This window comes from Mangifera indica, chromosome 14 (assembly GCF_011075055.1).
Source record: "Mangifera indica cultivar Alphonso chromosome 14, CATAS_Mindica_2.1, whole genome shotgun sequence".
In the NCBI taxonomy this organism is placed as follows: domain Eukaryota; kingdom Viridiplantae; phylum Streptophyta; class Magnoliopsida; order Sapindales; family Anacardiaceae; genus Mangifera; species Mangifera indica.
Window position 1 is genome coordinate 6,889,656 of NC_058150.1, and position 24,670 is coordinate 6,914,325.

General features: G+C 34.7%; 3 protein-coding genes across 3 annotated transcripts; 2 read left to right on the plus strand and 1 right to left on the minus strand.

Annotated features, from left to right (window-relative positions):
* Positions 1-9,783: 9,783 nt before the first annotated feature.
* On the plus strand, positions 9,784-11,263 carry LOC123196976 (fasciclin-like arabinogalactan protein 21). The gene has a single exon (XM_044611140.1). It carries the CDS (start codon positions 9,996-9,998, stop codon positions 11,034-11,036), a length of 1,041 nt encoding a protein of 346 aa, XP_044467075.1. The 5' UTR covers positions 9,784-9,995; the 3' UTR covers positions 11,037-11,263.
* Positions 11,264-13,403: 2,140 nt separating this feature from the next.
* On the minus strand, positions 13,404-14,090 carry LOC123196585. Its single transcript, XM_044610639.1, has one exon. It carries the CDS (start codon positions 14,088-14,090, stop codon positions 13,404-13,406), a length of 687 nt encoding a protein of 228 aa, XP_044466574.1.
* A 4,384-nt stretch (positions 14,091-18,474) lies between these two features.
* Positions 18,475-21,338, plus strand: LOC123195907 (pentatricopeptide repeat-containing protein At3g12770). Its single transcript, XM_044609773.1, has one exon. The coding sequence runs from the start codon at positions 18,835-18,837 to the stop codon at positions 21,079-21,081; it is 2,247 nt and encodes a 748-aa protein (XP_044465708.1). The 5' UTR covers positions 18,475-18,834; the 3' UTR covers positions 21,082-21,338.
* Positions 21,339-24,670: the final 3,332 nt, after the last annotated feature.

Sequence of the window (24,670 nt, forward strand, 5' to 3'; positions counted from 1 at the left end):
ATGAGGGTACTGAAATTTCTTCATAAACTCAATTTTTTTTAAGGGAAAAGGACTATTTCCTACCCCAATTTTAGGCCATTCTCAAACCTACACCCATAGGAGATTAAAAACTCTAACTTCCACCCATAGCAAAACTTCTGTTAAAGAGAGGGGTAAAATAGTAATTTTACTATTTATATTAAAAAATTATAAAGTTTATTACTCTCCCCCCCCAAAATTTTAGAAATTAACATTTTACCTTTACCTAAAGTTTTTAAACTTTAAAAAGTAACATTTTCACCCCCAAACCTAGGGTTTCCATATTTTTTTAGACTCAATCGCCCTCCATAACTTTCAAAAATAGCAGTTTCACCCCCATTCTTCAACTTCATCCTCCAATATCGTCTTCAACCTCCTCCTTCTCCTGGTGCGACGACGGTGGTGCGATGAAGAGATCTCCATCTCCTTGTTGCACGGTGCGACGAAGAGAAGAAGATCTCTTTGTCACACCACCTAGACGACGAAGGATGACACTTCATCATCCTTCGTCGCTCATCACATCATCAAGACTCGAATTTGTCTATTCTTCCAGATCTGGGAGACGAAGGGTCATCCTTCATCTTCTTTTATAATCAGAGATAAGAGATTAGTGGAATACGTCGGTCATTGATGGTGGCTGGAGAAGGAAGCAAACCCTAGCGGTGAAATCTAAACTTTTCAAATTTTGAGGATGGGTTGAGGTGTTAGTTTTTAAAATCTGGAAGAGGGAAATGATAAAATTTTAAAGTTTATAGGTAAAATAATGATTTTACCCCTGTCTCTAACTGAAATTTTGGACAACAATTTGGCCATGGGTAGGAGTTAGGGTTTTTCATCTCCCATGGGTGTAGGTTTAAGAAGAGTCTAAAATTTGGATAGAAAATAGTCCTTTTCCTTTTTTTTAAAAGATAATCCACCTATTATAAATTTCAGTTCAAAATATGTTTTCATAATATCCATTTATTGTACAATACAATTCTTAGATATTTTTAATATAATCAAATTATAATAATATAAAAATTCTTTTATCTCGATCCCTTCTAATATCCATCTCTAAAATTCTTTTAGAGGGCCTCTATTCTTTATGTCAACTTTAATTTTCAACAAGTTTTTCAACCTATATAAGTCTTTGATATCTTTAAAAACAATTAATATGTCACATATATAAATGAGTAAATACACAAAACCATTTTTATTTGACTTTTGAAAATAAACACAATGGCCAAAGCTACATCTAGAGAGCTCCAAAGATAAGACATACTCATAAAATCTTTTATACCATTGCTTTGAGAATGTTTTAGTCCATAAAGTAACTTTGTTTTCAAAACCCCTTTTTATAGACCCTTCAAGTTGTTCTAGATAGATTTGTTCTTCTAGATTATTATATAAAAAGGAAATTGTGATATCTAATTGTTCTAATTCTAAATCAAGCATTACAACAACAAACAACATTAATCTTATGAAAGGATGTTTAACTACAGGTAAACAAAAAAAAAAGAAACTTCATGATAATAAATGTCCTCTACTTGTGAGAACTTATTGGCTATTACTTTAAGCCTTAAATCTAAAATTTTCAATGTCAAGTATTCCATATTTTTTTCTTAAAAACCCATTTATATCCTATTACCTTCTAGTTTCAAGTGTGTCCACTAAGGACCATGTCCAGTTCCTTTCAACTGAACTCAGTTTTTAGTCCATGGCTCTTAGCCATTCAAGCCTATTTCTACTTTGACATGCCTACCTAAAATTAACTGGTCCTCCTAATTCAATAACTCCACCAATTTACAAGGCATAAGAGATCATATCAGCCTGAGCAAATCTAGAGGCGGGTTTTTTTTTTTTTTTAAATACTATTCCTAGACTAGAGATAATCGGAAAGATCAACATTCTAATTATCTTTAGTTTTGATTCTCAATGTAGCTTGAGATACTTCCTTATTGTCGTTAGTTTCTTAATGATTTGAACAATTTTGAAGCATAAATTTCATTTGTATTTTGATCAAGTGTGTTATCCACCATTTGATTTTGGTTTTGGTTGGGGAGTACATATTTCTCCACCTCAATTTTAGGCTATCCAAAACTCTGCATACCATTGTTAACTTGTAAGAGATCTTTATGAAAACATCAGTTCATTAAAACAACAACTCTGCTAATAATACAATTCTTTTAATTTATTAGCCAGACCTTATAACCCCTTGCACCTATATGGTATACAGAAAAATTGCCTTAAAGGGCTTTTGGATTCAAGTTCCCCTGATTTTATAGACTAAACATCCAAAAGGTCTTAGATGATTTAAATGTTATAGCTTATTTGTCCAATTTTCCGTGGGTGTTTAAAAATTCAAGGATAAAAATGGGTGACCTATTTATTCAAAAGTAGGTATTTGCTATTGCTTCCATCCAAAATTTCTTACTCAATCTGAAATCAATTAGCATACACCTAACATTATTTAAAATGTTTCTATTCATCCTTTTAACAAATCCCTTTTATTGAAATGTATCAGCACATGTATTCTATCTGAGAATTATGTGTTTTTGGCAAAAGTTAGAAAACAACAAAATTTTAGACCATTATCAACCATTAAAACTTCAGATGATCACTTCCCAACCATCGACAAAACCTATTTTTTCCAACGAAGATGAAATTGTCTTTGTCAAAGTGTCTTCGTCTCAGACACTTTGATGCCACCAGAGATGACTATCTCTGGCTACGGTTTGCAAACCTTAAGGGGGAAATTTTGATTTTTTTAAATTTTAAATGAAAAAATTATGAGTTTTCAAACTAAGGGGGCCAAATAAATAAAACCTTAATTTTTTTAATTAAATAATAGTTTTATCATTAACCTTAATTTAAATTTGTAATGAATAGATAAGATTTTTAGATTTTCAAATCTCATAGATACAACTTCAAAAATACACTTAAACTTGGGTGGGAAAAGTCGTTTGGCCTTTACAATGTAAGAACTGCCTCAAGCACAATATAGATCTTATGGAGAAAAATAATCAGACAATGTTGTAGGTCCATTGTACATTATTAAAAAATATTTAGATGTTACGGAAGCAATCTAATGCACGAAGCCTCGTATAGAGAGATTAAAAAAGTGATGGGTGACATCTTGGATTGTGGACAGCCGATGCAAATCTTTTATTCAAGGGGAAAATAACAATTTCCCACCCAAATTTTAGCATCATCCAGAAATCGTATCTACGATAGAGGAAAAGTTAAATACTTATCCATAGAATAACTGTTATCCAAATTTTCAGTTAAAGATAGAGGTAAAATTATTATTTTACCTATAAACTTTAAAACTTTAAAATTTTTATCATTTTCCCTTCAGATTTTAAAGACTAACACTTCAACTTATTTTTAAAGTTTAAAAAGTTTAGATTTCACCCCTAAGGTTTGCTTTCTTCTACGACCACCATCATTTAGAACGACGATCAATGCTTTCAATTGATCTTCCATCTTTGACTATAAAGGACAACGAAAAATGACATTTTGTTATTCAGATTTAGATGACAAAACGTCGTTCAGATTTGGAAGAAGAGACGAAGGATGACGCTTTATCATCTTTCGTCACGTCATCCAAACATGTCATTACTTCTGGACGATGCGACGAAGGATGATGAAATGTCGTCATTCGTCTCTTCTTTTCGATTTGGACAACGTTTCGTTGCGCAGCTTTGAGAGACAAAGGGTCATCCTTCGTTGTCTTTTGCAGTTGGAGATCAAAGATCAGTGGAAAACATTGGCCGCCGGTAGGAATGATGGTGGTCGGAGAAGGAAGCAAACCCTAGGGGTGAAATCTAAACTTTTCAAACTTTGAGGATGGATTAAAGTGTTAGTTTTTAAAACCTGGAGGGTGAAATAGTAAAATTTAAATTTTTTAAGTTTATAGGTAAAATGATATTTTACCCATGTGTTTAACTGAAAATTTGCATGACATTTCATTTATTGTGGGTAAGATTTTTATCTTAGGCTAAACTTTGGGTGGGAAATAGATCTTTCCCCTTATTCAAGATGCCAAACGGCATGGGATCCTTAGTGAAGTCAATGATATAGCCATCTTTTTTCAGCTGCCCGACCCAACTTCATTTTTTAAAGTTATCTTTCCCTAATTTTGAATAACATTCTTCGACTACTCATTTTGTCTGAAATTCTTCAGCACTAATCTGAATTTTCCGCTAACTTAGGTACCTTCCAATCCATTCTATCATTCCTCGAGTCTTCGTAGAATCTTCTCTCTTCATTCTGCGCATATTCCTTCCATCCCTCTTGGAAATCCATCGCATTTGTGGGCAGTGAAAGCAAGAAGACTATGACTTGTCACGTGTTTGGTCTGCTGCTCAGGAATATGATGAGAGCAGAGTTGAAGTCTTATGGGTCGATAGGGTTTCAAGATTTGTCCACAGATTTTGGAGCTTTGTTGTGTATCCCTGAATATCGCCTATGCATGCAACATATTGTTATTGGTTTTGTTGGGTTTGAATCAGGCATTATTTTATTGTTTGGGGTTTGGAATTTGGTTGAAAATTCTTGGAAATTTACAAAACTGAATTTCAATAAAATTATGTGCAGAATGCACAATTTGATTTAATAAAAAAGTAGTATATAATTATATGATAATATATTATTTATGAAATTTTATATACAATTTTTAAAGTAACTTAAGGTTGATCACTCAAAAAAAAAAAATAAACCTTGTAAGTTACGGATAGATAAGTTTTACAAAAATATAATGAGATACCATAACCGATTATATGAGTTTTCACTTATATGAATTGACGGATTTCACTTTTGATTTCGCCCTCTTATCTTTTAATAAGATATATGGACTTGCTCACTGCTAATGTATACATCCATTCTATTCATTGTTTTTATAAAATAATTATGTGTATCTATTTTGAATATACAAATAGATACATATTTGATGTATGTTATCATGTGATTAAATAATTTTAAATTAAAAATAAAATAACGCTTAATCGTATGATAACACCTATAAATATGTATTTATTTGTATATTCAAAATGAATACGTATAATATTATTTTTGTTTTTATATATCTTATGTGAGATTTAAAGACTACCTCGCATGAACGAAAGTTCCATTGTAACTTATAATGGTTGTTACACTAGTTCATAAATTTTAATTATGTGTGGTAAAATAAGATGGTCACAATACACTTTCAAGTAAAAAAATATTGTATAATAATAATAATAATTTGTACTAATTCAAACCATATAATATTTAAAATTACATGTTTTTTATGAGGGAATGGTCAGAGTAACATGAATTCCCGCGTTTACTTAGCTTTGTTTGGTTTGGCAAGTCGTTGTGGACCAAATTCTTGACTTGTATTGTGCCTTTTATAGCGAGTCCCAGTCAACAGAGTCAATCGATTGTTGAATATATAGAAGCCCACCTGGTTGGTGAGATCTAACATTGATAATTTGTAGACCCCACGGCATCCAGCTGGTTTTGCCACCAACTACCCTCAATTTTCCTGAACCAACTTTTGCTATCATTTATAGTATAAATTTTTAAGTTTTGGGTCTTCAAAGGTACCTAGTTTGAGTGGTAAATGAGAAATATTCCAAACGTAAAGGGTGAACAGAAAGAAATTGGTTAGCAGATGGCAGAATTAGTGAAACCATTGAAAAGACTGACTGTTTGCCCTTTCCTCTATCGAAAGAAAAGAAAGGAAGGAGATAACAAATGGATGGAATCCAGTTAATACTTTGAATTGTCACTCTGGGTGTGGCTGGCTGTGGCTGGTTTTAGGAGAATCTAATTTAACTCAACTCTACAGCTTACTTATGACTATTCTGTCACTTTCCCAATACCAGATTCCACCTCCCCCTGTTAATTTCATTTTACTACCGCATGGGTCCACAGTCTATGCTGATACTTCTTTCCTCTTTCTCAATTGACCATATGTTTATTTCAAATCCGATAATCTTAACCATCCATTTCCTTTCTCTCTATATATTCCCCTCCAACACTTCACACATGCAAGCAAATTAAGATTCACTCAATCACTTTTCCTTTTGCATTGGCAAATCTGATTTAGATCCCAAGTCAAATACCTAAATCTTTGTTGTCTTTGCATATTCTTTAACCATGGCTAGACTTGTCCTGGTTTTATTTGTTGTTGTTGGGATCTTGGGGTTGCAAACAACGGCTGAGAAATCTGAGGTGAACCCATCATTGGTCAAGTATCAGAAAGAGGACGAAACAAATGGGGTGGCAGCTAGAATATCAGATCAACCTGCTTCAAGTCCCTCAGAGTCATCATCTGATGAGTCCACAGCAGCTGAGGCTCCGGAGATCAGACGGCTGGGAAAGCACCATTCATCTGATAAGTCAGTGGCTGGTGGTGGAGTCATCATTGGTGGTCTTGTCACTGCTATTTTTGCAGCTGTCTTTTGTTACATCCGAGTAACTAGAAGAACTGATGATGTTAAGTGACCAATCATGGTGGTTCTGATTCCTGTGGATAGTTTTCTTCTCCTTTGATTTTGTTCAAGTTGCGTTGGGGTGAAGAAGAGATTTTGATAGGAAAATATAATGTGAGCCGATGAATTAGCAGAGATTTTTTCTACCGTAATGTAAATATTAGATTGAGATTGCTATATAGTAAAGATTTTCTTGTTTGTTCTTTCAAATGAAAATCTGAGACATGGTATAAAGTTAATGGGGAATGGCATCATGAATTGTCAAAAGAAACTCTAAAAGCAACATCAGTTTACACAAAGAAACAGAAAAGAATAAACGAAAAGCAAATTCTTTATGATTTAATCTAATGTATTGTTACTGGAATATTTCTCAACTTTGAGCAAAATGTTTCTTTTCACAATGGCAAGATCGATGGTCGCAGAACTTGGAAAGAAATGTCCTGACTCCTGAAGCGAGTTCTGTGATTTTTCTGAGTTCTGATAAAGTCTCTTTACGTCATAACCAAGAAGCTGAGTGGTTAAGGAAACATGAGAGTAATCGTTCTGATTCTCTCCAACAACAATATTTTAATATTAAATTTCTGGCTTATTTGGTGTATTAATTATAAATTTGTTTACTTAATTTGAGATTTTACTTGTTTGGTGTGATTAGTTCAATCTCAAAGAGACAATTCCAACTTTTACCTACTTGAATTGATCGGTTTGGTTTCGAAAAAATAAATCCGTTTGAGTAAAGTTTAGTCTTTACCAATAATTTAAAAAAAAACAGTAGGTGTTCCAATTTCCAAATGTGTGGGAACAGAACACCTCAAAACTCACAGCATGACCTTACAAACCAAAGCTAGAATTTGGTTGGGAGATTTCACGTTTGGCCTTGGTATCATAACCAGGTCATATTTTAGAAGTCAAAAAGTGGCAGAGAAACTCTGAAAGCAACGTCAGTTTACCAAAAGAAACAAAAGAAAAATAAACGAAAAGCAAATTCTTTATGACTTAATCCAATGCAGCGAGTTCTGTGATATTTCTGAGTTGTGAGAAAGTCTCTTTAGGCCATAACCAAGAAGCAGGTGGGTGTTCCAATTTCCAAACGTGACCGAACACCACAAAACTCACATCATGACTTTAAGAACCCAAAGCTAGAATTTGGTTGTTAGATTTCACATTTGACCTTGGTATCATAAACAGAATATATTTTAGAAGTCAAAAAGTGGCAAAGATGCAAAGTTCAGACTTTATTACTTGCATTAATTGTATTGCTGGGTCTAGAAGGTTGAATAAGTCATTGTCATCCCTGTAAATTCAATTCAACTCCTAGAACATTAAGAATTGGGTCTGCAACTGCGAGCATCCAGCCATACCCATAATGGAGGCCTAGCGTTGAAGGGAAAAAGTAATCCCTCCCTCCATTTAATGCTACAAGATACCTAAGAAATCACAATTCTTAAGTTACGCGGTATGATGTTGACTATTATGCTATCCTTCACCCTTCTGAATAGTAAGGAATTTATATTATCTAGAGGAGGATGATAGCACAAGATGATGCTCAACCCACAAAATAGTATCATATAAAGATATGTTTCTGTATCAACAGTTATGCTTCGTTTGATGCCTTTTTGTCATCGATTAAAAGAATGTAACGTGAAGCTTTGTATAAAATGGGCTAGGATAACAGTGATTGAAACTGTGAGATAATTCATTTACCTCACAAATGAGACATAAAGAGAATGTTTTTAACAGAATTCAACCCACAATTTGATAATCTACATCCACCATTATAATATTCATAGAAAGTGTTTTGACAAGGTTTATATAGTGATTACAAAAGACTTGTCCTTCAAATAAAAAAATTATCTAAAAATATCTAGCAAGGGTATGTATATACTTTTGGAGGGATCTCATTTGACTATCTCTTGACAGATTATTTTATGTCTTCTTTATATTTATAGGATGAAGAGATCCAGTTATAAGCTAATACGTTACATTCAAATTTAAATTCGAAATCGATTTTTCACATTGTTTCATTAGAGATTTGATAACATTGATTTCGGTTTGATATAAAGTTATTATTTTCCTACGTTGACACGAGATATTAATGATATATATTTTAGAGTATTGTTACTTTCGGGTGAAAGGTTGCAACATGCATGCTTACTTGATATATATATTGTTATTACTATAGTTTATCATTTCATTGGATGTCGTTTCATGAATTTGATTGACAAAAAGTTTTATAATGTAACATCGGCCAAAGGAATTATTCCCGCTCAAAGGATATTGTTTTCTTAAATTTTCATCCTTTAATTTTGAGAATTTCATTTACCCATCCATAAACTAAAATTTTATTTTTTTTCCTCTTCAAAACCTTAAAAAGTAACAATTTTCCCCTAAACCAATTTTTAAAAACTCACATTTATCCCTTAGGTTATACACTTCAATATTCGGTTACTTCCTCTAGTGATTTTCCCTCCTGACAGTTCCTCTTCCTTAAAAAATCACATTTCCTCTCTAGGGTTTATATTTCAATATCCAATCACTTTCTCTGGCGATTTTTTCTCCCGATGGTTTCTTTTTCTTCAATGGTCTTTCTCAATGTCTTTTCTCCCTTTGACGGTTGTACATTACTTGTTTAGAAAGATAAATCGTCTTCCTAAACAAAGACAAGATTTTCATCGATCTCATCTTTGTCTAAGAAGATGATCATTTTGTCAAAAGAAAATAACTTGTCTTTTTCTATCTAGATGACTCATCTTTTTTTGGGAAGGTGACCATCTTTCTAGATAAAGATGAGATCCCTCGTTTTCTTCAGGGAAGACGAAGAGCTTCATCTTCTCGATGAAACTCTTTGTCTTCTCGGCTTAAATAACTAGTCAGAGGAGAGAGAGATGACAAAAGAGACATTGTCAGATGAAGAGGAAGCAATGGGAGGGAGAGGTTGTCGACGATGGCGCTGAAGATGTTGCCTAAAATTGAAACCTAGCCATAGGGGGAAAATATTGTTTTTTAAAACCTGACATTGGGAAAAATTTTTAGTTTTTAGGATTTATAAGGAAAAAGAAATAAAATTTTAAGGGGTTAGAGTTTTGTTAATTTTAATCTGTGAGTAAATGAAATTTTAATAGTTAAAGGATAGGAACTTGAGAAATCAACAATCTTTAGGTGGGACTTAGTTATTTGGCCTATAACATCTTTCAAATGAAATAAAACAAAATTCCGCATCCATGTCCAAGCCACAAAATGAAGCTTTTGAAGCAGTTAGCAACTCTTTCTAAAAACCCAATCAAATTTTCAAGTTTAACATTAAAAGGATTGCAAGTTGAATTAATTAGCGCTTAAATTTCCCTTCATCAAATTGAAGACTAGCATGCTCCTCGTATTTGTTCCAAATATTTTCTCAACGGGCCTCCTTCCTTTTCCCATTTCCCTTCCCACGATCACACACAAACCAGGAAGCATTAAACCCCTTCCCTGAGAAAATCTGGGCTACAAATGCACTTTCTCCTCTCAGTCTAAACCATAACGATGTCGCCTTCTTGCTCAGAATGGTTGCAGGCACCAATTTACTTCACCGTCTCAGCAGTCCTGGCCTTCATGGCAATCTCAACAGCAGTCCATCACACCGACGATGCAACCCCACTAACTAATCCCACCACCTACCGCCTCTCTTTGAACGCCTCTAGAGCTCTTAGAACATCAGGCTTCAACATCATCGCCACTCTTCTCCAGGTTTCGCCTGAAATCTTCCTGTCTTCTCCGAACTCAACAATCTTTGCCATCAAAGATTCTGCCATCTCCAACACCTCTCACCCTCCCTGGCTCTTTAAAGATCTTCTTCAGTACCACACCTCTCCTCTCAAACTTTCCATGAATGACCTGCTTGAGAAGCCTCAAGGTAGTTGCTTGCCTACCCTTCTTGATAGACAGAAGATTGCCATAACCAAGATTGGTGCAAAGAAAAGACTTCTAGAGATTAATAACGTCCCACTGTCACATCCTGATATGATTCTTGAAGGACCCTTGTCAATTCATGGAGTTCTCCAGCCATTTTCTTATCTTAATGCTCAAGATTCTCTCCAAAGTTCGAATTACATTCAATCACCGATATGTGATTCCAATTCTAGACTGGTTTCTGATTCCAAGATTAGTTTCGAATGGAACCCAATTATCCGTTTGCTAAGCGCAAATGGTTTTGTTTCATTTGCAATTGGATTGCATTCTGTTCTTGATGGGATTCTCGAAGATCACATGAACCTAAATTCGACAACAATCTTTGCTCCGCTAGAGTTCTCTTTTGTAACATCTCCTTCTCCATTGCTAGATAGAATTGTGAGATTTCATATACTCCCCCAAAGATTTACTTTCAAAGAACTTGCTTCTTTGCCTGAGAAAACATTATTGAGAACTTTGGTTACCCATCAAGATCTTGAAATCACTGGAGGGGTCAACTCTACCCAAGGATTATGTGTCAATAGAGAGCAAATCATTGCACCTGACATCTTTTCGTCCAAAAAGTTTGTGATTCATGGAATTTCTCAAGCTTTAGGAGATGGCAGGGCTTCCTAATACATCAAGATTGCAGAGTCTCACATTACTAAGAGCTGGTTAATGACCTAGCAATGTAAGCAATTGTGTTAGTATAGATTGTTAACTTTTCTCTGTTCCTATAGGATGTCCCGGATAGAATAGTTTCTAAGTGTTCTCATTCTGTAGATTGTAAGTGTTTCCCTTTGTATAGTTTATGTCACCTGTCTTTTTCCTCAGCTCTGATATATTTACTTCATTTGTTACGACACCTGATTGTTATATAATATACAGTCTTAAACTTCAATAACATCAATTTTCAGAATTCTAATATCCTAGGAATATATTAGGCAAATTCTAAAACAATTGCAGTAAATTCACTTCAGGTTTTGCCGTTTGGCTGAGGCTAAAGAGTCAATAGGTGCAAGCTGTAGAAATGGAAAACACCATCTTTCTTTCTTTGATATCCAACTAGTAGTACCAGCCGCTGCCTAACATTATACTGCCACGAGAAATTTAAATCCTTATGCCAAACTAGTTTCCATGTCCCGAAACTGTAGTTGTACAGGTACAAAAAGAACATCAGTACAAAACTTATCACTGATGTTCTTTTTGTACCTGAAATTGATCAGAATTTGTTATGTGTGGGGCAACTTCAACAGAAACAATACAAGAGACAATATAAAGGCCAGAAAAGCAGCAAAGTCCACCACTGGGTAGCCGTCAGAGTTTCCTTGTTAACTAGAACTGTCGTTATTTCTGTGGCTACTTCCTGGCTGTATCATTGAAAACTCTCTTCAGCCAATAGCCCTTCCCTATGGCTACCCTTTATATGGTCCCATCTCTATAGGGAAGGGTAAAAGTATAACAAAAAAGAAGGAAAAAGAAAAAAGAAAAATACCCTACTATTTTGAACGCAGTTGACTAATAAGGTTACTAACAATGTGGTTCAAGTATGACCAAGGGAAACTCATGGTGGAAAATGTGGCATCAGTTTGAAGTGAAAATTGACCACAATGACCCCTAAGAGTCAGCAAAATTGGTTGAGCAATTGAATTTTCAGAGAAAAGGTTTGGATTTAAGTTCCTACCACGTTTGTAAAACTTTGACATATTTGATACAGTGGTTATGGGTCGGGTTACTTTGTTCTGGGTTTACCTATTCACTCAATACGGTGGGGTCCCCAATTACCCAAAAAAATTTGACCACAATCAGACTTACTTGCATGAAAAAAATAAAAATATAGAAGATCATATTCTCTGACATATGTCTGAACACCCACACGACATACAGAAATACGGACAGATTCAATAATCAAGAGAAGTTTATGCTCATTTTGACAGGAAAACAAGTAGTAGCAAAACTTCAATCGGTAACTAGGGGGGATAAAATCAAAAGCACCCCTCTTATGTAGAAATCTAAGGATCTTAAAATGGCTACTACTCAAATCAAACACAAGAGAGTGGGGAGAGTTACATTTGTGTCCTGTGAATGGGTGTCCCTTTTTGTTTGTATGGAAAATAATGATATCAAACTCCAGCACTCAAGTTCCTACATATTCTTTTTCACCATCTCCCAAACTATCTCCAACGTTTGTACATAAGTGTATAATTTTGAATGTAGAGAATGAAATGCAGCATCACCAACAAAAATGTCTATAAGTAAACAAGCAAGTCTATGCTCATTAAGCCATTAACATGAAAACATGATTCGATTCTAAATTTCATGAGTTTCTAATCCAATTTATTCATGGTTCCAAAAAACTATCATTAAAAAATCTGGTCATAATATAAACAAAACAATTGAATCCTGGCACATTCATATTTTCTTACTTCTCAAACAATAACTACAATAATGCATAAAAAAGATATAAGCTATACTTACATGGTATAAATCCACCAAATGGGAAGCATGAAGCCTGTCCCTTGAGTTAGAAATTGAACTTACTGCAGCACTGTGCATTCACCCACATATTCATTAAAGAGCTTAAATTCAAATGCTGAAAATTCCAATTGCTAACTTGATAAATGCAAAGGTGAGCAGTAACTTAATCCTCATACTGAAGAACCTAATTAGCTCCAGTCAGAGCATGATTTTTATCATCAAAGAACATGCAGCATTCACCTCCTTCAAATTTGCAAAGGCCACAATCAGCATAAGTCAATAACACTGCCACGATATTACAAATTATAGAAATACAAATTTTATTCTCATCAAGTTTTGATTAAAGCAGAAGTATACTACAACTCCAGAAAGTCAGCCGATACACTTTATTATGTCTAAAACACCATGTAAACCAATCTAGCTAATTCTAAATTACAAAGTTGGGAAAACCATTTTAACGGCAACAGGGCATAATTCAATTGCCTCTACAACAAATAAAGAATGAAATGAACAATTTTCAAACACTCAAGCAGAAACTCTAGTTGTTCTCATTAAAATCCGAGTTACATTAGACCCAATAAACGTAATATTAACTGCATCAATTAACCTCGACTTTCTAAACAAACCCACGATCTCCTTCAGCTCTTGAACCCCGCATTGCTCCACAAGAACCACACACAACCCATCATTCTTAACCGTCCTCTCCATCTCGCTAGCAAACCGTGATGGAAACAACGCCTCTGTCAAATGCGCCGTGAACGCCAAGTCAAACACCTCATCAAAAAAAGGCAAATTATGCGGGTCGGCCCTGCTGACTAAAGGCAACGAATCCATCAGCTCGACACCAGTGACATCAGCCACTCCGAGTCTGTTCAAAGCCATGACCTCGTGGCCAGCACCGGCAGAAACGCAGAGGACTTTGGAGTGGTTAAAGAGAAGGTTGAGGCGTTGGAGTTGTTGAAAGTGTAGCATGTGGGCGCGTACTTGTTGGTTCCATGACTTGGAGGACCAGAGACGTTGGTTCTTTTTTTCGAGTGGGAGGTGTTGACGGTGCGATGAGTCGCAAGATGATTTGGGGAATTTGACCATGGGTTTCTTCTCGACGATGCAAGTTTCAGGGGTTCGGAGGATCATCATTACTAGAGTAATTGTTGCAACAGTTATTGCTCCGAATGAGATTTTTCTTAAGATATCCTCGATGTGTTTCTCCATCTTCTTCTTCAGATCGCACGCTCTTGTTTTTCTCCTTTTATCTTTCCCTCTTTCTCCCTTTCAGCTGAGCGAATAATGTTGCTTTTATTTAAATCTTATTCGAATGTAATATTTAAATAAATATTAAATATGAGTCATTTTGTTTTTTTGGTCCCTTGGATTCAGCCTAATTACCTTTAGGTCCTATAGATTTGGAAATAACACGCAGATTTTTATCAGATATTAATTATATAAGTTTCTTTTTTACAGCGTAAATTGTAAAATATCTTTAATTTTATAATTCTTCTAAATAACATAATTGTCTCTTTAAAGTTAATTATGTTATAATGGAAGGTGGCAATCTAGGTTTGTTCAAACCTGATTCAATCAATAATATCGAATTGTGGGTAGAACTTTTGGTCTAGCCAGACTCAAAATCACATTTAAAAAGTTTGTAACTTTTGTAAATAACTTATTTCGTTCTCAATGTTATCAGTTATCACTAAGTGTATAATTTTTTATTATAAAAAATAAAGATTATAACAAAATAAATTATTTAAAAGATTATTAGATATTGTAATATCCCTTTCTAAATATATTCCTATATTCGGAATATAGACTTGAAGAAACATGTTAATTTAAAATTTTTTATGACACTTTTAAACAAATCTTACTATGAATTGAGAATATTGATTTTCTTATTAATTCAGAGTACAGAACGTTACAATATATATAATATCAGAGAAGGTATAAAAAAAAAAATCCCTAATCAAATCAAATCAAATCAAATCCCTAAAAATATATATTTTATCCTAATATGCTTTGATAACCTTCCTAATATAACATAATACAACTCAACACTCCCCCTCAAGCTGGAGCATATGAATCATATGCACCAAACTTGTTACAAATGAAATTAATTTGAGGTCCTTGAAGAGATTTAGTAAGTATATCCGCTAGCTGATCATTTGAACTGACATGACTTGTAGAGATACAACCAGACAAAATCTTTTCTCTCACAAAATGACAATCGATTTCTATATGTTTTGTTTTTTCATGAAACACAGGATTTGAGGAAATCTTTTCTCTCACAAAATGACAACCGCCATATAGAGAACGACGAAGTTTACAAACCAATCCAGACTCCCCCTGAGCAACAAAACCAGAAGGTTGCTCCATATAAATTTCTTCTTGCAATTCACCATGAAGAAAAACATTCTTGATATCTAACTGATGCAAAGACCAATGGCGAATGACAGCCATAGAGAAAAATAGGCGAACAGAGGACATTTTAGCAACCAGAGAGAAAGTCTCATAATAATCAAGACCATATGTCTGAGTGTATCCTTTAGCAACCAACTGCGCTTTCAATCTGTCAACCTGACCATCAGGACCAACTTTAATAGTATAGATCCATCGACATCCAACCGTTGAGTGACCAGGAGGCAAAGGAACTAGTTCCCAAGTATTATTAGCATGTAGAGTAGACATCTCATCCACCATTGCTTGTCGCCATTCGAGATCAGATAATGCCTCATGAATAGTAGTAGGGGTAGATACAGAGGATAAAGTGGACACAAAGACATAGTATGGTGAAGATAAACGATGATAACTCAGAAAATTATAGATGGGATGAGGATTACAAGTTGAGCGCATACCTTTGCGAATAACGATGGGAAATTGATCATCATGAGGTAAGACTGCAGAGACAGAGGATTTTAGAGCAGGAAGTGAGTGCATTGGGTTTGGAGAGACTGTCTCACTTGAAGGAGAAGTAAGGCCATCACCTGTAGAATGACTAGTTAGTGTAAGATTTGCACTAATCGAAGATTGGTTAGTTGAAGAGTGTGAATTTATTAGGGGAACAATGTAGGACACAGGAAGAACTTCTGTAACTGACCTGGAGAAACCTATAGAATGTAAGATCACTTGTAGAATGACCTGTAACAATGTAAGATCACCTGTAGAATGACTAGTGGGTGTAACGAATCAAAGAACAGAAGAAGTTTTCTGAAGAAAAATGAAGATCCAGAGAAATCGAGGTCCACAAACTGACCACCGGAGCAACCAGTGGAGGTGGGTCTTTAACATAACTGACCACCGGCTTCTACTGAGTCAATTGGTGGCGGCGGTGTAGTTCCACATGCGTTGAAACAGTAGATCGGAGATCACGTTTCAAGAGGATAAACGGTCAGCGCGTGCAACAGATTTCGGTGTCGGATGACTGCAAACTCACCACAGATGGACTCGTCAACATCGTCTGAGTTCAACGGAAGAGGCGGTGTCATCACACTGTGGTTAAAACAAGAGATAGACGTCAGAAGATACCAAGAGATTGAGTGGCGCGTGGAACGATGAATAATGATGTTGCTTTGACGGATGTGTCGACGAGAGAATCTTGATCACACTGGTATAGACACGATCATCAAAAAAATGACAGAAGCACAGTGATCAGAGAAACAGTAGAGAAAGGACTTGGATTCGTCGGAAACTAAGTTGAGAACGTCGAAAAAATTTTAAATGCTAGGCTCTAATACCATATGAATTAAGAATATTGTTTTTCTTATTAATTCAGAGTACAAAACGTTACAATATATACAATTACAGAGAAGGTATAAAAAGAAATAAATCAAATCAAATCAAATTAAATCCCTAAAAATATATATTTTATCCTAATATGCTCTGATAACCTTCCTAATATAACAGAATACAACTCAACACTTACATCGGTAAAACACGAGAGATATGTTAGGTTTGTCTGTACATTTCACATCGCTTGAGAATGAGGAGATTAAACTGATTAAATAACATGTGAGATTCTTAAGCTGTCAAAACAAGTTTTGTGTTGTAAAACCTAAAAATAAAACCATGATGGACTACGTATCCAAAGTAGATAATATGTTAATAATGGGCTAGACTATTCGATTAGAGATGTTACAAATGGTGTTAGAGCTACTGCATATGTACTCTTGAGTGATGGTAGGGCAAACCTCAGCGAAAACGCTAAGTCCCGTAAGGGGGTGTATGTGAGAGCCCAAAAGTGAAACTATGATAAATTGTGTATTTAAAGTGAAAAATCTCTTGATAGTAGGTTGAATTATTGGACCAGAGACATTAAGTAAAAATGAGAGTGAGAGTAAGTATTTAAGTGATATAAGAAGTGTATGTAATGAGAATGAGAAGGTTTATATAGATGTGATAAAAAGTAATTTTGGTATTTTAAAAAAAATTAGCGCATTTTTGTTTATAAATAGGAAAAATGGGCATTTTTGCTTAGGAATAAGAGAAATAGACATTTTTTTTTAGGAATAGGAGAAATGGGTATTTTTGCTTAATAAAAAGGATAAAATGGGTATTTAATATAATTTCCCTAGATTAAAGTACCTTGTCGCTCCCTAATTTTTTGGCTTGTCATTTTCCACCCTTTGAATGCAAAAATTACACTTTCTCACCCATTTACTCACTACGTTAATAGAAATTTGGTGGTTGAAGAGCAAGACTGCTGTTTTGCTTTCACCAACTAACAACATCACAACCCATTTGCAGACTCAATTTCCAGCAATTGGAAGGGATTCGTAGATGCTAGAATTTGCATCTAAATTCTAGAAAACATGCTTTCTTATTCAAAATCAATCTTCTTAGTTTCTCTTCTATATTGAAAAATATGTTTCCCAACTCTTTCAATGATTCCATCGCAATAACAAACTCAATATTATAGTTAATAATCATGCTTCACAAATTTGCGTCTCCACTTTTTGCACCATTACCACAACTGCAATCATCTCAACAACTCATGAGCCCCACACCACACTTTTTCAAAACAAATGGCCCTAAGGAAATCATGAAAGGCCTAGAGTGTCACACCAATTTGTGTCTCCACTTTTGCATCATTACCACCACCATAACCATCTCAAAAGCTCACAAACTCTAGGATTTTTCAATCAATAACTAAATGGCCTTGCAGTGGTCGTCGAAGGCCTGGATTCTCACGCCAACATCAAGTTACCCTGTGACCACCTGTTTTCTTCTTTCCTTCTTTCTCCACAACCTTTTCTCATCTCTTTCTCTATTGCATTTCTTATTTCTTCTTTATTCTCCATCTCTATACCTTTCCTTAAACAATCAAGAAACCTGCGATCCTCACCTCGTGCTAACTATACCATGTTACACCCACAACCTATCTTTCCTTTGTCGTCACAACCTCACCCATCTAAGACCTTCCCTCCATAGCCACTTACCTTTAAATCCACATGACTACATGGGAAATCAAAATAAAAATGATCAATTTTTTTTACTGCAAGTTAAACATAAAAAGTCAGATCCAAGCATGGGAAAATTATCTATAAGTGAACTAAAGCAAAGATGGGAAGAATGGAGGTACGGAGAAACATAACTATTAGAGGCCAAATTTAGACTTAAAGGCAACTCATTGAGGCACTATCCAATACAATTAAGTTTAAAGCCTTAACATCCATCCATAATCATCCATCCAAACCCAAACCTAAACCACCGGAATCTTTGCTTACCCAATCTCTAATCTATTTCTACACCAGCCATCTACAAAGTTGGAAAGAGTGAAAACGAGAGCAGAGAAAGATGGTGTTGATGACAGATTCAATAAGTAAAAATATATTAAAATTTTTGTTAAATTGAGTTGATACGTTAATTCTGAAAAATCAAATAGATCCTGAAGCATTGTGAAAATGTAAATGGCTCAAATTTTGAATATAAATGATTTTTGAAATGAGTGAGGTTAAACACGCGCATGGCTCTAAATCTTCCTCCCATTAGAAAAATTTCAGTCATTCACCGTTTCATTTCTCCGTATCCTCTTCCCGCAAAAATCCTAAAGTTGGGTTCGCCAGCCGGACCATCATTTCAACTGCCCGCAGCCCAGTTCGAATTTCTCAAACAGATTTCTTCTCTATCATCGTCCCTTTACGAAGCCGACTATTACGACGAACACCGCTTCCATTTCCCCAGTTTCAATCCTGACTCGTTTTATGCATCTCTTATCGATAATTCAACCCATTGGAGAAACTTAAAGCAAGTTCATGCCCAGTTGCTGGTATCTGGATTGTTCAAAAGTGGTTTTTTAATTACAAAACTTGTTAACGGGAGCTCAAATCTTGGAGAAATTTGCTATGCGAGACAACTGTTCGATGAATTTATTGAACCAGATGTCTTTTTGTGGAATGCTATTATTAGGTGCTATTCCAGGCACAATTTCTTTAGTGAAGCTGTTGAAATGTATTGTAAAATGCAAGTGGCGTGGGTCAGTCCTGATGGCTTTACTCTGCCGCTTGTGCTCAAAGCTTGCAGTGGCATCCCTTCGCGTGAAATAGGTCGAAGAGTACATGGGCAGATAATTAGGCATGGGTTTGGATTGGATGTGTTTGTGCAGAATGGTCTTGTGGCATTTTATGCTAAATGCGGCCAAATTGTGCAGGCCAGGATTGTGTTTGATCGGTTGCTTAATAGAACCGTTGTTTCTTGGACTTCAATCATTTCTGGTTGTGCGCAGAACGCCCAGCCGATGGAAGCTCTTAGAATCTTTAGTCAAATGAGGAAAATGAATGTGGAACCTGACTGGATCACTCTTGTGAGTATTTTGAGAGCCTACACTGATGTAGAAAACTTGGATCAAGGGAAATCTCTTCATGGTTTTGTGATTAAATTAGGTCTTGAACTTGAACCTGATTTACTTATTTCACTTACAGCCATGTATGCAAAATGTGGGCAAGTGACAATTGCAAGATCATTGTTCGATAAGGTGAAGATTCCAAATTTAATTTTGTGGAATGCTATGATTTCTGGTTACACCAAGAATGGTTATGCAGAGGAAGCCATAGAGTTATTCCGTCAGATGGCATCTAAGAATATAAGAACTGATTCTATCACTGTTAGTTCTGCTATTTTAGCTTGTGCTCAAGTGGGATCACTTGAGTTAGCAAAATGGATGAAGGATTATATCAGCAAAAGTGAGTATAAAAATGATATTATTGCTAATACTGCCCTCATTGATATGTATGCAAAATGTGGAAGTGTAGATTTGGCTCGCCAGGTTTTTGATAGAACAAATGATAAGGACATTGTTACGTGGAGTGCAATGATCATGGGATATGGATTGCATGGTCGAGGCCAAGAAGCAATTAATCTTTACCATGCGATGAGGAAATCTGGGGTTCACCCAAATGATGTCACATTTGTCGGTCTCCTCACAGCGTGCAACCATTCAGGTCTTGTAGAAGAAGGATGGAAGATTTTCCATTGCATGAGAGATTATGGGATTGAGCCTCGCCACCAGCATTATGCTTGTGTCGTTGATCTTCTTGGTCGTGCAGGCCACTTGACTCAGGCTTATGATTTTATTATGAACATGCCTATTGAACCTGGAACTTCTGTATGGGGGGCACTTCTGAGTGCTTGCAAGATCCACCGCCATGTCACATTGGGAGAATATGCTGCAAAACGTCTTTTCTCATTAGACCCATACAATACAGGGCATTATGTGCAGCTATCAAATCTCTATGCTTCTGCTCGCTTGTGGGATCATGTTTCAAAGTTACGAGTATTGATGAAGGAAAAGGGACTAACTAAAGATCTGGGCTACAGTTTAATTGAGATTAATGGAAAGCTTGAGGCATTTAGAGTTGGAGATAAGTCACATCCAAGATACAAGGAGATTCTTGAGGAAGTTGAGATATTGGAGAGAAGGCTGAAGGAAGTTGGATTTGTTCCACATACAGAATCTGTTTTGCATGATTTGAACTGTGAAGAGACAGAGGAGACACTTTGTAATCACAGCGAGAGGATAGCAATTGCTTATGGGCTCATTAGTACTGCTCCTGGAACTACTCTTAGGATAACAAAGAATCTGCGGGCATGTGTAAACTGCCATGCGGCTACTAAGTTTATATCAAAGCTAGTAAACAGGGGCATTATTGTAAGGGATGCAAATCGTTTTCATCATTTTAAGGATGGAATTTGTTCTTGTGGAGATTACTGGTGAAGAGGGTGACTAGCTTTTCAGATCTATTCTGAGTTTTCTTGTTCCGTGCAAGTTAACACTTGTCAAGATAGCTCATTTATGTTCAACCTTCAAAATATGAATCTATTATCAGAATGATATAAACAAGGCTAAATGATATTACCAATTGGCTTTTAGTTTGTCTCAAGAATTTAATTTTGAAAAGATTTCATTTTTCTCTGTTGTAGCAAAAGTTAGCATGGGTGCACTCAAGAAATTAATTCGTTCTTGTATCCCGACATATACTTCGGCGAACACCAAACTAACCATGTTTTATTTTATACTGTCAACCAGTTGTAGTTCAAATTTATTACATTACTATTTTTCTGCAACTCTAGTTTCCTGGTACTCTGTTCTGTTTTCTTTCTCTAATTTTTTCCCTCAGATGTAGGATGGTGCATGAAACAGTTCAAACTGCAAACCAAATTAAGCCATTCGAAATTTATAGTTCGATTTAATTTGAGTTTAAAAATGGTTTGGTTTAGATTGGAAAGATTTAAAATACAATTATCAGTTTGAATTGTGGTTTGGATGGTTTTTAGACCTCAAACTGTCTTTTTTTTTTTTTTGAAAACATAAACATATGCATGTTAGCCATAATTTTGTTTGGTTTGTTTTTTATGTTAAAATTGAAGGCTACATGTGTGAGGAGGCTGAAATATGATTGATAGTATATCTTTTGTTGATAATATTATATTATATTTTTATATATTTAAATTGTAAACTAAACCATAATTCTTTTTTAGTTTGATTTAGTTTGTTTGTTTAACTTAGTTTGAAAATTTGTTAAATCGTTTTTCCGGTTTAATTTGAAAATGTTCTTAAACTATACCAAATCAAAGGTGAAGCTCCCTGGACTTGCAATCTGTGGGATATCACAAAACTCACAAGTGGGTATATGTACTCTCTCTTCTGACATGGCAAGGGATTATGTGCAGGATGTGTTGGCTTGTGCAGGGGTATCAGTGTGGCCAAGTGGATTCCACTAGGGCTGCTCATGGTCGGTTGATAGTCCATGAAACAGGAACGAAAACATGAAATAATTTTTTTTATCTTCTAAACCCTAACCGCTAAAATACTATCGGTTTTTTAACCAAATCAAAAAATATTTTTAAAATTCAATTAAATTTCACCTGAAATCTCATTTTTATATAAAAAATAAAATACTGGCAAATTAACATGCAAAAAATCATCCAGACAATCTTAATTATCTCAAGTTCCATACATAAGAAGACAGTGGATTGCATAACCAAGCTAAAATTCAAATTGAAAAATAGTATTACAATTTCATTGCTCATTTTTATCCTAAACTTTGTAGAACCGTAATCAACCTGAAGAACGAGGTTGTTCAATATTGAATGGATCGATTTGATTGGTTTTTCCAATCCAATTTTTTGGACAGAATTTGAACCCTTATATACTCATGCTTGAAATTTCAAATCTTTACCACTCAAGTTACCAAAGCAGTAGTGTGTAAGGTTTTCTTCTAATGTATATATGTACTTTTTTGTTGGTGTAGTAGTTGAAGTGGGTTGAATTAGTTGAAGTTTTTGATGTATTTTCCCTTAATTCATTGATCTTGGCTTGATCCTTGATTGACTAAATGTTCAATGAAATAGAGATGAAATCATTCATCCATAAATCCCTACCTGCTGCTCCCTCTCATTTTCTCTTTCCAGTTGACAACCAACTTCTTCGAATAGAAAAACAGAACCTGAATGCTGCAGCAGAAAAAAATCACTGCCGCATCACTCCCTTGTTTTCCAACATTTCTCTCAAAGTACATTTCCTTTCACTCTAATGCAACATCATACTCAAAAACCATATTTTCATTATTGAAACTTCCAATTGTTCTTGCTTCATCTAAAGTGAATCTACTATATATAGTCTCAAAGGAGAATTTCAAATATTTGATAAACGCACTTGATAACAAAGCATTTTTGAAGTTGAAACATGATGTCACCTATATATTCATTCTCTTTTACTTGATCCATTTGATGCTACTGGATAAGAAAATGATGATATATAAGATATACTGTGATTTTTCCACGGCATTGGGCCAATCAAAAGAGTTGAATGGGATAAATTTAGTGCTTGATCCATTATTTGTACGTGTATAGTTGCAAAAATTACATAGTCAATGAATCAAAATTGAGCTTGAAGTCTTGAAGTTGCGCATTAATGTTGGTTGATGTATTTTAATCAATTGATGTAACAACAAACTTGAAAATGTCTAGTATTCTCTCAATTCACTCTTTTGAAATGTTCTATTTCCAATCCTCGTAGAAACTTCTCGCAGCAGACTAAAGGCTAGCTACCCATAACAACCTTGGGAACAAGATCTGCAAAATGAAGAAAGCTTTTGTTTGTTAAGAACGAAATTGAGGTTAATAAGAATGGCATCGACAGAATCAATGATTTCCGTGGTGTTATTCTTTGTCAAGTACTCTTCCTTCTCTCCATCAAATCTTTCGCTCAAACCATCAAAACGATGGAGATCCCTCTAGTCTTCATTCCTTGACCTTGACTTTAGCACCATTAACCCGCTTGGCATTTCTTCTAACCCTGCCATCACTTATAATAAAGGCCATACGTTTTATCCTTTAAAGAGATGGACTGAATTTCCCTTCCGTTTTCTCTTTTAGTTGCTATCCAAATTCATTTTTTGTGTATATAATTATGTAATCATTTATAATTTTAATGTATTAGACTATGCACTTTATGTTATGTTATAGGAGACATGTTTTGATGTTTTTATTCTTGGAGTATTTTTAATAAAATGGGTGTTTTAGTCATTTTATGCGAATTTTATATTTTTTTAGTAAGTTAAGTTTATATTTTCCATAATAGATAATAAGTGAATCATGCTTTATTAATCAAGTGTAGTATTTTTTTTAGCATTTTTATATGTATGTATTTTCTGTATACAAATAGATATATACTTACGTATATTATAATGTGATTGTGTGTTATTTTATGTTTAATTTAAAATCATCTAATCATATGATGACATACATCAAATGTGTACATATTTTTGTACTTAAAATGAGTATACATAATTTTATTGATTTTTTTATTTAAAAGATAGCACTTTTGAAAGGGGTATTATAGACCAATTTTCCTATTTTTAAACTCAACTGAAAAACAATTTCCAATAAGTTTAAACTATTATGTTAGGGTATAAGATGTGACGTTTAGTTAATATATAATAAGTTATTAGACTTTCTTATAAAATATTTAATAAATCATAAAATGCACATTCAACCATCCACCCCATATTATAAGGTATTGGATAATCTTGAATGATCATATTTAAACTTATCTACAAATTTTTATTGCACTAATCATTCAACCCAAATTTATTAAACTAAATAATAATTAATGTTGCCCTACATTGAGCATATTGTCTTCAACAATAATAACGTCCAGGGCTTAGCAAGCCTTTTTAGGAGCACTACCACACTTGACACACTGATTCTCAATATTATAAATGATGACAAGATTGAAAGGTGAGTAAGTACCACGAATTACTTGACTACTGTTCACTATGCATATTTAAGATACACACATC